Below are 12,911 nucleotides of genomic sequence, written 5' to 3'. Positions count from 1 at the left end.
CTTTCCCACTCTCAGTGGAAAAAACCTATCCACATCGACTCTATCGATCACCCCTGAACTTTCTACGCTCCAGGGAATAAAGTCCCAGCCTGGTCAACATTTCCCTGTAACTCAAACCCTGGAAACATTCTCATATACCTCCTCTGCACTCACTCTATACTGCTTCTCTTTTCATTGTCTGTCTGACTACGTAGTGTTTCAAACACTTTCTGCTTTGCACTGAATATTAGGGAAACAAGCCATAGGCTTCAGTCCTTGTCACAAAGTACATTGCCAATTCATAGACTTCATGTCTGAAACTGGATCACATTATTCACAACTTTTTGTTTCATATACAACTCCAAGATGAATTTTGGACCACGTTTCCAAACCATAAGTAGCATTATCTCTTTCTACTTCTGTAATATCTTCCCCATATCAGGATATCTACCTCTGAAATCCTCAGTTATGCCTTTATTACTGATGGATTGTCTATTCTATGTTGAGAGTCAGTCACTCTTATTCACCACTTAGTAAATTGCAAGTTATTTATAACTTTCCATCCATTTCGTCATCCATTTCAAACACGGTTGTTGGCAGAATCACACATGGCAAGAGGAAGCATACAGGAGTGAGTAAGTGGAAAACCAAGAACCTTGCACTCAATATCACCAAAACTAATGAACTGATTGTGGACTTCAGGAAGGGAAAATCAAGAGAACATGAACCAGTCGTCAGAGGGGACAGCAGTGAAAAGGATTAAGAACTTCAAATTCCTGGATGTCAACATCTCTGAAGATCTATCCTGGGCCTCCATGTTAATGCAATCATGAAGAACGCTTGCCAGCAGCTATTCTTCATGAGAAATATGAGGAGACTTGGTATGTCAGAAAAGAGTCTTGCAAATTTCTACAGGAGAGTATTCTGACTGGTTGCATCACTATCTGTTATGGAGGTGCCAATGCACAGGACAAGAAAAGAACTTGGCCAGCACCATCATGGGTATCAGTTTTCACTCTATCAAGAACATCTACAAGAAGTACTGTATCAAGAAAGCAGTCTCTATCCTCAAGGAACCTCACCACCCAGGCCATACCGTCTTTACATTGCTACAATCCGGAAAGAGTTACAGGAGCCTGAAGTTGAAGACCTAACGGTATAATAACAGCTTCTATCCCTCTGCCATCAGACTTCTGAATGGAGAATGAACCATAGACATTACTTCACTTTCTCTTCTTTTGGATTAATGTATTTTTAAATGTAATTTTGAGTAATATTTACACCTGTATTGGAGCTGCAAAACAACAAATTTCATCAAGCCATGTCAAGTTTATTGTCATTCGATTGTACAAGTACAACTAGACGAAACAGCATTCTCCGATCCTTGGTGCAAAAACATGCAGACAGACAACCAGACATAACACACATACAGATAAATAATACATAAGAAGGACAAGTATTATATCTATAAAAATAAATATTGTTTTGTACAAATGAGAGTCTCAGATGGTTAGTGTGAGCAGTTCCTTTGGTCGTTCACCATTCTCACTGTATGTGGGATGAAGCTGTTCCTCAACCTGGTGGTGCTGGCTCTGATACTCCTGTATCTCTTCGCTGACAGGAGCCGGTGAAAGATGCTGTGTGCAGGGTGAAAGGGGTCCTCAATGATTTTGTGTGCCATTTTCAGACAACCATCCCAGTAGATCACACCTATAGGGGAGGCAGGAGGGAGACTCCAGAGATCCTCTCTGCCACTCTTATGGTCCTCCAGTCCATTTCTCTGCAGCTACCATGCCACACTATGATGCAGCCGGCCAGGACACTCAACAGAGCACCTATAGAAGGTTGTCATAATGGTGGCTGGTAGCCTTGCCCGCTTCAGTCTTTTCAGGAAGTGCAGTCACTGTTGCACCTTCCTGACAAGTGAGGAGATGTTGAGTATCCATGATAGGTCACTAGTTAAGCAAACTCCAAGAAACTTGGTGCTCTCCACTCTCTCTACTACAGAGTTGTTGATATATAGTGGAGGGTGGTCCTCCTGAAGTCGGAAATCATCTCTTTTATCTTGTCCATGTTGAGACTCAGGTTTTACTCTCTTACTGTTTCAAATATTTTCCACCTCTTCTCTGTAGTGCAACTCACCATCATTGCTAATGAAGCCAACTACTGTTGTGTCATCTGCAAACTTGATGACACTGATGAAGCTGCATCTAGCGATGCAGTTATGGGTCAGTAGCTTGATCAGGAGTGGGCTGAGCACACAGCCCTGAGATGCACCAGCGCTCAGCGTGATGGAGCTCGATATTCTGCTGCTGACCTGGATAGACTGTGGCCTTTCCATTTGGAAGTCCAGAATCCAGTTACAGAGTTCATGACTATAAATTCTGATTCTGATTTTCTCTTCAATCATTGTTTTTACACTTACTTACCCATGTTGGTTCCTGGTTAAGTAATGCCTCAGTTTTAACCCTTTGGACTAAGTATCCCTTTTTTCGAGGACTACTAACAAGTGCATATACTCCGTGTCCTTGTTTTCAGGGACTATCAACAAGCGCATATACCCCATGTGCCTGTTTTCTGAGACTGGTCTTGAATCCAACCACCAGCTTGTTCATACTGCCACTCATACTGCAATTTACCCATAGACCCAGTCTAGAGAGTATATTATGAAAGATTAAAAATGGCTGTATCCAAAGGGTTAAAAATCTCAACTTTTTTTCCAAATCTCTCTACAGTATCACCCTTCCTTTTCACAGTAATTTTCTCCAGCCTACAACAATGGGGAACCATGTTAATCTTTCTTGAATTCAGTTTGCATCTGGGGCCATTGCTACAAAATTAATGTCATGAATTTACTCTGGAATCATTTTCCTTTCTCTCCTTCATTAAGATCCTCCTTAGAACCAATCTATTGGATGAAACGTCATCATACTCATTAGTCTGCCTTTTGATCATTTGGAATCAAACCTGGTTATAACTCTCCCATGAAAAAGTTTGGGATGCTTTGCATCAATAAATGCACGTTGGTTATTGGCTTCTCCAGAATAGGTTTTGCCACCATAAACCTACCAGAATACAGCTATCTTATGGGTCACTGTTCCTGTCCTGACAGCTCAGGAGAAGGCACTCTCACAGTGACTTCCCAATTCTGGATTCCTTAATGCAGTTGGGGTGAAAATAACATCATAATGAGGATTATGTGCACCTGAAGCTGCAATTTATTTTTTTAATCAAGGCACAGGCTGGATTTTCTGCCTGGTTTTCCCTGCAGTGTGGATAGCTTGATTTTATAATTGATTTCCCCCTCACCTGGCCCTACCCAATCACTATCCTTTAAGAATGACCCCAAAATATGTTAATAGATGTAAAGATAGAGGAGGGATAAGCTTAATGCTAGCTGCCTTACTCAGATTATGATCCTATATTTCACAAATATTAATCATGATCCTCTGGCATTGCCTCGTGTGCCGACTTCCTTATTAGTATCCCTTTAGATCAGTGGCGATCCATTTCATACTCTATGCATTGAGACAAAGGGTTCTTGGTCTGCCTCAAAACAAAATCAGCAGGAGGGAAAATTCACAGTAGCATAACTGCATGGTATACTTGTCAAACAATGTTGTGAATATTTTTATTTCAGAAGTGCAATTCCAGTGTCTGCCACCTGACTTGAAATGCACACAGCTTGTTTCAGATTTATTGTCAGAGTATATAAATTATATCACATACAACCCTAAGATTCTTTCTCCTGCAGGCATGGCAGAATTACCACTACAGTAATTGGTAGTGCAAAAAACTGTACACAGCGTAAACAAATAAAGAACTGTAAACAGATAACAAAGGTAAACAAACTGTGCAATAAAGAGAGAACAAAAAAAATCAATAAAGTGCACAAGTAACAGTCCTTAAATGAGTCTCTGATTTAATTTGTCCTTGAGGATTCTGATGGTGGAGGGGTAGCAGCTGTTCCTGAACCTGGAGGTGTGAGTCTTGTGGCACCTAGACCTCTTTCCTGATGGCAGCAGCGAGAACAGAGTGTGTGCTGGGGGTGTAGGTCTTTAATGATTGCTGCTGCTCTCTGAAGGAAGCCTTCCCTGTAGATGCACTCAAGAGTGGAAAGGGTTTTTCCTGTGGGGTACTGGGCTGTGTCCACTACCTTTTGGAGGGCTTTAAGCTCAGACCATGATGCAGCTGGTCAGCCCACTTTCCACCACATCTCTGTAGAAATTTGCCAGAGTTTCTGGTGTCATACCAAACCTCTGCAAACTCTTGAGAAAGTAGAGGTGCTAACATTCTTACTTCATGATGCCATTGGTGTGTTGGGCCCAGGAAAGATCCTCCAAGATGGTGACTCCAAAGAACTTAAATCACCCTTTCCACCTCTGATCCCCCAATGATCACTGGATTGTACACCTCTGACTTTATTTTCCTAAAGTCAACAATCAGCTCCTTAGTTTTGGTGACACTGAGTGTAAGGTTGTTGTTGGTGCACCATTCAGCCAAATTTTCAATCTCCATCCTCTCTGTTGACTCTCTTCCTTTATACAACCCACTTCTGTGGTATCGTCGGGAAATTTGTAGAAGGTTTTATCATCGTACCTAGCCACACAGTTATAGGTGTGAGTAGAGCAGTACGCCAAGAACACAGCCCTGTGGTGCTCCGGTACTGATGGAGATTGTGGAAGAGATGTTCTTACCAATCTTCACTGATCGTGGTCTGGAGGTGAGAAAAATCCTGATCCAATTACATAGTGGGGTTTTACTTCCCAGGTCTTGGAGTTTGCTAATCAGTTCTGAGGGGATAATGGTGTTCAATGCCAAACTGTAGTCAATAAAGAGATCAGTGAAATCATGTGTCCTTCTATCATATAGTTTTGCTTTAGGCATCAGTTGAATAAAATATTAAAAAAGCTTTCTTTTCACAATAATGGTATTTTGCACCCTTCCCTATACGGTTATTGTGGTTCCACTTTTTAATTCTTCAATAGGAATTTTTTTAATAGAGCTGAACAATATACAAGGGCAGACTACAATTTCAGGAAATAGTTGGTCAGGGTGAGAAGGGGGCACTTATTGCCAGATTCCACAAATCCTTTCTAATGAGTCCTCATAGTGCTGGGGAATGAAGACAGCAAAAAGTACTGAGGAGTTTGTAAACAGCATCCTAACAGAGGCTCACGAAAAGTATAAATACTTGATTTGCAAATGAGAAACCTCATTTTATGAATATCCAGTGATTATTGGGACATGCAATGCCACTGATACAGTATTAGATGTTGCACCATTAAAAAAAAGAGGAGAGGCATATATGATCTGTGAAGGTTACCTTACCATTTATTTTGAATTATTAGCTACTTTATCAGTTTACTTCCATATCCCAAATTTTCCTTGGTTCTTAAAAATTCAGTCAGTTTTAACCCTTAATACATTGAGTTCTAACAAAGGTATTAGTGTTCTAAATTGTATAAATTAGAGCTTCAAATGTTTGAATTCCAATGTTTTAACATAGTCAAGTATGTTGACATAGAAACAGGGATGTACATCTGGAGAGATCTTACTAATTAACAGAAGTAGAACACAATCTTAACTTCTCAAAAAAAATCTTATTTCCTGAATATTGTGGCAGTGATTAACCAGAAATGGAACTCAGACATTTGCAGTGAAAAAAGAGATCATGGAAAACTTGAGCACCATTGATGGAATAAATACAAATTCCATAAATATTACTGAGAAAGTTTCCCAAAACGTCCTTGTCACCAGAGAAATGTGATTCTTCTCCTTACAAAGTCTTTTATTACATTGCAATACCTTTTTTTCTATCACTACATAAAATATTCCAAGAAATTAAGATCTGTATCGAAGGACATTTTACAAGAGGTGCATTCCATACTGCAGGATGCTTCTGTTGGTGTGGTTTCTGGGGAGATATTTCTTGGGATACAGGAGCAATCATCTGGTCGAATTTTTTGTGTTTATTTTCTTACATTCAAACCCCTGGAAGTTTTGTTAAATGTTTTTCTTATATAATGGACAGAAAGGGGAAATATGACTGTCTAGGCAGAAAAGGATTGTCACTTTTATAGGTATGCAGCAGAATAAATAGATTCTAAAACAAACCCTGTCCTAACCTTAGGCCTAAATTTCCACTGAACACAAAGTGTAAATAAAATGACCATCCTAACAGAGCATTATACTTTGATGAAGGGCTAAAGCCAGAAGTGTCAGTTGTGTATCTTTACCTTTATCACATAAAGACACTGTTTGACCTGCTGACCTTCTCCAGATTTGTGTGTTTTTTTACTTTATACTCCAAAACATTGTGCTTTATTCTATAGATGCTGCCTGGCCTCTTTCGTATTTCTGATATTTTAAATCAGCCATGATCTTATTTGATAATGAAGCAGGGAGAGGGGCCAAATAGTTTATTCATGCTCCAATAGGATTACAATGCATCTTTGGAAGTCATCTAATGGACCAGATGAAAAATGAAAGCCACATTGAAGGCTGGACGTCAGAGCTATTGATTGATTGCCAGTATTCATTTTGTCTACATACCTTTGATAGTTGAATTCAGGATTACGATATTAGTGATAAGGCCCTCATTTAGTGATAAGGCCCTCATTTAGACAACTACACTGCCCCCCATAAGATGGGAGTGGCAGGTTGGCGATTGCTCTGTCAATAAACAGTTGGCAAGGATTTGGCAGCTTTCTACATGGTTTCCTGCAATCGCAACTTCTCTTTCCTGCTTATTTATAAATTTACAAATTATTTTCTGGAAAAAATGTGAAAAGGAGTTTATCCTTCACAAACAGCAGTTCCAATTCAAGATTCAAGATTCAATTTATTATCCTTTTAAGGAAAAATGCGTCATATTATAAGAAATTTATTTTTGCCTGCTGCAAGGCAGAGATTTGCCACCAGCAGGAATTGCCTAAATACCTCTTACAGTCAGATTTACAATCAGAGAGAGAGAAGCAAAAGAGAGCCACCCCCAGAGTCACTGAGTGTCTGTAGATTTTCCTCCATTCTCCAGCCCCTGCAGCCACACAGAGTCCAGTCCAAACCAAACCACTGGCAACCCAAGCTCCAGATCTGAACCTCCTACACAGTCAGGAACCCTTCAGTACCTTCGGCATCCCCTCACATCCCAGTTCCGATCCCTGGTACCCCTCCAGCCAGTTCGAGCCCATCTCCAGCAGTCCGCAGGCCGACGCGAGTTTCCCAACAGCAGTCTCCAGCAGCCCACAGCTTCCACAGGTTCCTCACCATGAGTCACTAGCCACATGCAATGGTGCCTCAGCTGCAGAGTCCCCTCACTGGTTTTCCACCGTGGTCTCCTCCGCTTCTCCTTCTCAGATGGTCCTTTATCTTTCCACCCTCTGGTGCCCTGCTCCAGTCATCCATTTCTCCAGAGTCTGCAGCACCCCGGTAGATAGATGGCGCTATCTCAGGTGCAGACCCACGGTCATGGGAATTCAACTGAAACCACTGTCGTCTCCCTCAATGGGCCATTCACAGCCCATGTAGAGCCAATGGAAGTCGACTGGGTGGCTGGTCCCCACGGGAGCGCTACACATCCGCTCCCTCTCTCCCAAGGGTCCGCACCAGTGGCAGCACTGCCATCTTTCAATTCTAGCTGCTACAACATTCCAGTACTTTAATGCTATTCATTTAGTCTAATAGGTTCAACACATCCATTAAGTTTCCTATATTGAAAAAACTGCAGTGGGAGGCATGTAGCTCTTTCCATGAGGCCATTGTGTTCATACAGTTTCAGTATAAGTTAATTTGTTCTCTATATCATCTAGAAAAACAGAATAACCTTGTTAAAAAAAAAGAAAAGACACCAGTACTAGATATTTCTTCAAAGAAATTCAGTCAATGACAGAAAAAAAGCAAATCTATAAACCACAGACAATCCCCATCATTCTCTACCATTGATGCTCTCCAATAAATAGCACCAACATCATGCAGGTCTTGTAAGAGTCATACAGTACACTCCAACCAAATACTGTCAAGTGAGCGTGGCAAAAATTTAATCATAAGTCAATAAGACCATAAGGCATGGGAGTAGAAATAGGCTATGCAGCCCATTGAGTCTGCCTCGCCATTTAATCATGTGGTGATCCATTTTCCATCTCAGCCCCACTGTTACCCTTCTCCCCATAACCTTTGATGCCCTGGCATCAATCTCTGCCTAAAACTCAGTGACTTGGCTTCCATAACTGCATGTGGCAACAAATTCCACAGATTCACCATCCTCTGGCTAAAGAAATTCCTCCACATATCTGTTCTACCATCATGAGAAACAATCCTTCTACATCTACTCTGTCCATGCCTTTCCTCATTTAAAATATTTCAATGAGATCCCCCTTCATTCCCCTAAATTCTAATGAGTACAGGCCAAGAGCCATCAAACATTCCTCATAAAATGACCCCTTCATTCCCAGAATCCTCCTTGTGACCTCCTCTGAACCCTTTTTAACATCAGCACATCCTGTCTTAAATAAGGAGCCTAAAACTGCTCACAATACTTTGTCTCACCCGTGCCACATCCCTGCTCTTATATTCTATTCCTCTTGAAATGAACGCCAGCATTGCATTTGCCTTGTTTACCACTGACTGAACTAGCAAGTTTGTCTTCAGGCTATCCTGCAGGAGGACTCCCAAGTTCCTTTGCAGTGGGGAATTTTCAATTATCTCCCCATTTAGAAAATAGTCTTCTGATTTATTTTTTCTACCCAAGTGCATGACTGAATTTAATTTGCCACTTCTCTGCCCATGCTCCTAATCTGAAGCCATCAGCATCGTGGAGTTGTTAATATATTGCTCCAAATGTGACATTACTGCATCCATATGGTTAGACATAATACCGGTGTTGGGTCTATTTTTATTACTTTGAGGCTGTGGTACCCCTGTCAAAGTGAACCGGTGCGGACTCGAAAGGCCAACATGGCATGTTTCCGCTCCGTAAATGGTTATTATATGGTGAAAGTCAGCATTTGCCACCCATTCCTAATTTCCATTGAAGTGGCTTGCTGACATTTTTAGACAATCACAGATTTCCTCCCCTAAAGGGTGGCATAGTTAGGGTAGTGGTTAGCACAGTGCTATCGACCGAGGTTCAAATCTGGTGCTGTCTATAAGGAGTTTGTAAGTTCTCCTTGTTTCTGCATGGGTTTCCTCCAGATCCTCTTGTTTCCTCCCATCATTCAAAACAGATCAGGGTTGTAGGCCAATTGAGTGTAATTGGGTGGCATTGGCTCATGGGTCAAAAGAGTCTATTACCGTGCTACGTGTCCAAATTTAAATTTAAAGTATATTAGTGAACCCGATCGGTTTATAACAACCATCCAGTAGTCTTCATCATTAATAATTTCTAACATATTTTATCTTAAGTTCCAGACTGATTAATTTAAACTCTACAACTTTCATGATAGGATTTGAACTCAACCCTCCAAAACTATTGGTCCTGGCCTCTGGATTACTCCAGCGTGCATTAAATTTATCCACTGCACTGGTATATGTTGAATATCTGCTGGAACTCAGAACACCCTCTACTTTTCTTCCTGGTGAACTGAAATAGGCCTCTCCACTAGCATCATTTATTGATTCAACAACATTTTCCATTTTGCTCTTCTGTGCTTCCAGGTACTCAGATTTAAATCCCACTCCTGAGATCCAAGCACAATATTTTACAGCTGATGGACATCACTCCACTGATTCATCTGAGATTCTATCTTTCTAAAGGCACATTAAACATTTTATCAGATTAATGATAAAAAAGCCATTGTTTAAAGAAACAAGGAGCCATTAAGGGATATCATATGCAAACTTCATTTTAATGTTAGTTAAAGAAAAAGTAAAAAAAGTAAACATCTTCATACAACTATTTGCAAATCGGGTGCCATGCTCCCTGCACCTAAAGCATTTTCTAAAATGTTTTAGAATGCCCCCCATAAGGGATAAGAATGAAGCTAAATAAATACAAGTCTTTTTATTTCATTTAACTAGCAAAATCAGCATGTCCATGGCTTTCTATGCATCTTCCTTCAATTTTGCATTAGATGATCAAGAAACTCCTACAAGAAATCACTCATTTTGCTTGTGAATAATAGCATTTTTTAACCTCATGTAATCATTTCCAGTTTAATTTATGCTCAGGGATTTCCAAGTGCAGAGCCCCCTGGGGCAATTGCCATTTTACCAGCAGTGCTTGCACACCACACATCTTCATCTTGTCAATCTATAATGTTTAACAAAGAAACCAGAATCACACCACACAAGTTAGGCAATTAAGGGGTGATACTCATTAAAACATTTCAAATGTTGAAAGGCATGGAGAGTCTAGGAAAATTGGGCACAATTGAAGGGAGTCCTTTTAGATCAGAGATGCAGAGGAATTTCTTTACCAGAGGGTAGTGAATCTATGAGATTTGTTGCCACAGGCAGTTGTGGAGGCCAAGTCACTGGGCATATTTAAGGGAGAAATTGATAGGTTCTTGATCAGCCAGGGCATCACAAATTAAGGGGAGAAGGCCAAGCAGTGGGGCTGAGTGGAAAAATAGATCAGCTCGTGATTGAATGTTAATGTTGATGGACAGAGTTGATGGGTTGAATAACCCATTTTTGATCCTATGCCTTCTGATTTTATGCTCACAGTGTTCAATGCTCAGAATAATGAATAAAGGCATCACTTCTTGCCTCTGCCCTCTTCAAGGCATTTTTATACCTATCACATCCAAGCTACATGTTGTGATCTCAGCTTGCCTCCCATGGTTACATCCTGGCATAGGGCACACTTGGGAAAAACATCAAGGATGCTCAGACACACAGACCATATTCTCTCTCACCTCCAAGGTAACTTGGTAGGCAGCTGTTCTGGCTAGCATGGGAATAGTTCCTTTAAGGCCTGATACCTGTCCTAGTGATAAGAGCCACAGTGATGCAACAACTGCAAAATGTTAGTGCAAGTTTCTCTGTAGATTGCCCAACTTCACAGACTTTTGCTAATGGATATGATTGGGCCTTCAGGCTCTGTAACCCATATTTAGTTCACAAAAAGATAGTAAAATCCAATTTCTGTATTCTCTATACATTAAATGTTCCTCTGAAATACAAGAGACTTCTAAATGTTGGAACCAGTTTTGGCCACTAGGGCTAAAGGACATCAATTTCTCTACAGCAAAAACACACAGAAATGCTGGGGGAACTCAGTCAGTCTCGCAGTGTCCATAGGAGGCAAAAATATGGTGTATTACTGATGATTCGGGCCTCTGCAAATAGGAATGGAGGCAGAGTCTGATCTGTTTTAATTCCCACTTTACTGAGGTTTTGTATTCATGCTTCCCCTCCATCTTGACTCAAGCAAAATACAGTCTTTTCAATTTAATTTTCCATTTGTAGATGTCCCTCATTCATTCCCAAAGGGGAATAAAAATCAGCCACATTTTCTAAATATTTTTTTTTAAATGTCATCAACCAAAATCTGATGAAGTAACCTCCTTTAATATGTACAGATCCATCATCATTTCTCATTACAGACCACTGACCCATGTTTAAAAATGGAAGTTAAAATAGATGATACAAGAAAGAAAACGTGATGAATTGCTTTGTGCGTGCCTGAAAAAGAAACATACAGAGCTAAATGTAATAAACAGGACATGTCACCTTAACGCTGGTGTGGCTGGTTTGGGTCTCAGCTTCAATGCAGTTGCTGTTCTCCTTTTTCTCTCGACGTGAAGAGGTACGTGTTGCACGACTCTGGTATGCCAGCACAGAGGGCAGCGATTCAGCAGCGTCTGTCTTGATAAAGAAGCCGTGGACTGTTGTAGTGCCTTGGGAAATGGTAGTGGTCTGATGTGGAGAGTTTGATTCATCTGAATCTCTGCAGTAAATCACTCCACTCTGAGAGACATGAATACTAGGAGCACAGCCCATTACTCTCAGCTTAGTGCCAGCTGTTGACTGGACACACTCTCTCTCTCTCTCTCTCTCTCTTTCTGTATATCTGTCTCTCTCCTTATGCCACACTTCTTCCAGTTAATCGGCCACCCTTTCTTCGTCACTGACACATCATTTATTCGTATTGTTGATATTTTTTTCCGTATTCTATATTTTCCCTTTAATCTGTCTCGTTTCTGTCTTCCCTCTAAAATCAATTGCTCTTTCTCTCCACTTCGGTGTCCTGCCCCTCTTTGTCACTTTTATTCCTCTTTAGCCTTCTGTTATCAAATAACATGATTACATAATTAAAATTCTGTGCAGTCCTGAAAGCTTGTCCATGCACCTTTAAACAATCACCAAGTTGGTTTGAAGCATTATCATCCAGAAAACTAATTTAACATTGTTTCATAGCAGTGAACCTTCAAATCACACTCACTTTGATCTTCTGATTTTCTTCTCAGCAGAGATGATGGTGATAAAAATCCACAAGAGGGAGAAAATGTCTCTTGAAAATCCCTATGATTCATGTGAATAATCATCTGCTCTTCTCATTTCACTATGATGCTTCTATCAGGAGCTGCGATTGTAATTCATTCATTCGCCTATTTGTGACGTCAATATAGTCCTTGACCTTTGACCTGGTCTCAGAGGCCATCCTAATTTCCCGTTAGCAACGTCTAGGTCCTCTCACTTGGTTGCCTGTCAATGTTGTAAGAAATCTGATTCAGGGAGATCAGTTATTCAATTTCTCCGTCACATGTTATCACATTGGTGATCCTCACTGTTCTTCAGTTCCAAGTAGCCAGCTAATATGGCTTTCATACAAATTGAAAAGACCAAATTATTATAGCTTGGTAGGCTGTCACAATTATACTGAATGCAAACTCTTATTTAAAGCAAATATTAAGTAAAATAGCAGCCAGTGGCAGACAGATAATTGTATTAATTCCAATAATCATTCAAAATTCTCTGAAATGCACCCT

At 40.5% G+C, this 12,911-nt stretch overlaps 1 protein-coding gene across 1 annotated transcript in view; it reads right to left on the bottom strand.

Annotated features, from left to right (window-relative positions):
* Positions 1–12,478, bottom strand: part of pde8b (phosphodiesterase 8B) — a 300,182-nt gene extending 287,704 nt beyond the window's left edge. The window contains exon 1 of the mRNA XM_069938086.1: positions 11,653–12,478. Within this exon, the coding sequence (XP_069794187.1) occupies positions 11,653–11,922 (270 nt within the window). The 5' untranslated portion in view covers positions 11,923–12,478. The remainder of the gene's footprint in view (positions 1–11,652) is intronic.
* Positions 12,479–12,911: the final 433 nt, after the last annotated feature.

Source organism: Narcine bancroftii, chromosome 1 (genome assembly GCF_036971445.1).
Source record: "Narcine bancroftii isolate sNarBan1 chromosome 1, sNarBan1.hap1, whole genome shotgun sequence".
Classification (NCBI taxonomy): Eukaryota; Metazoa; Chordata; class Chondrichthyes; order Torpediniformes; family Narcinidae; genus Narcine; species Narcine bancroftii.
The sequence above is the reverse complement of the archived record's forward strand: the minus strand, read 5'-3'. Positions and strand labels throughout refer to the sequence as shown.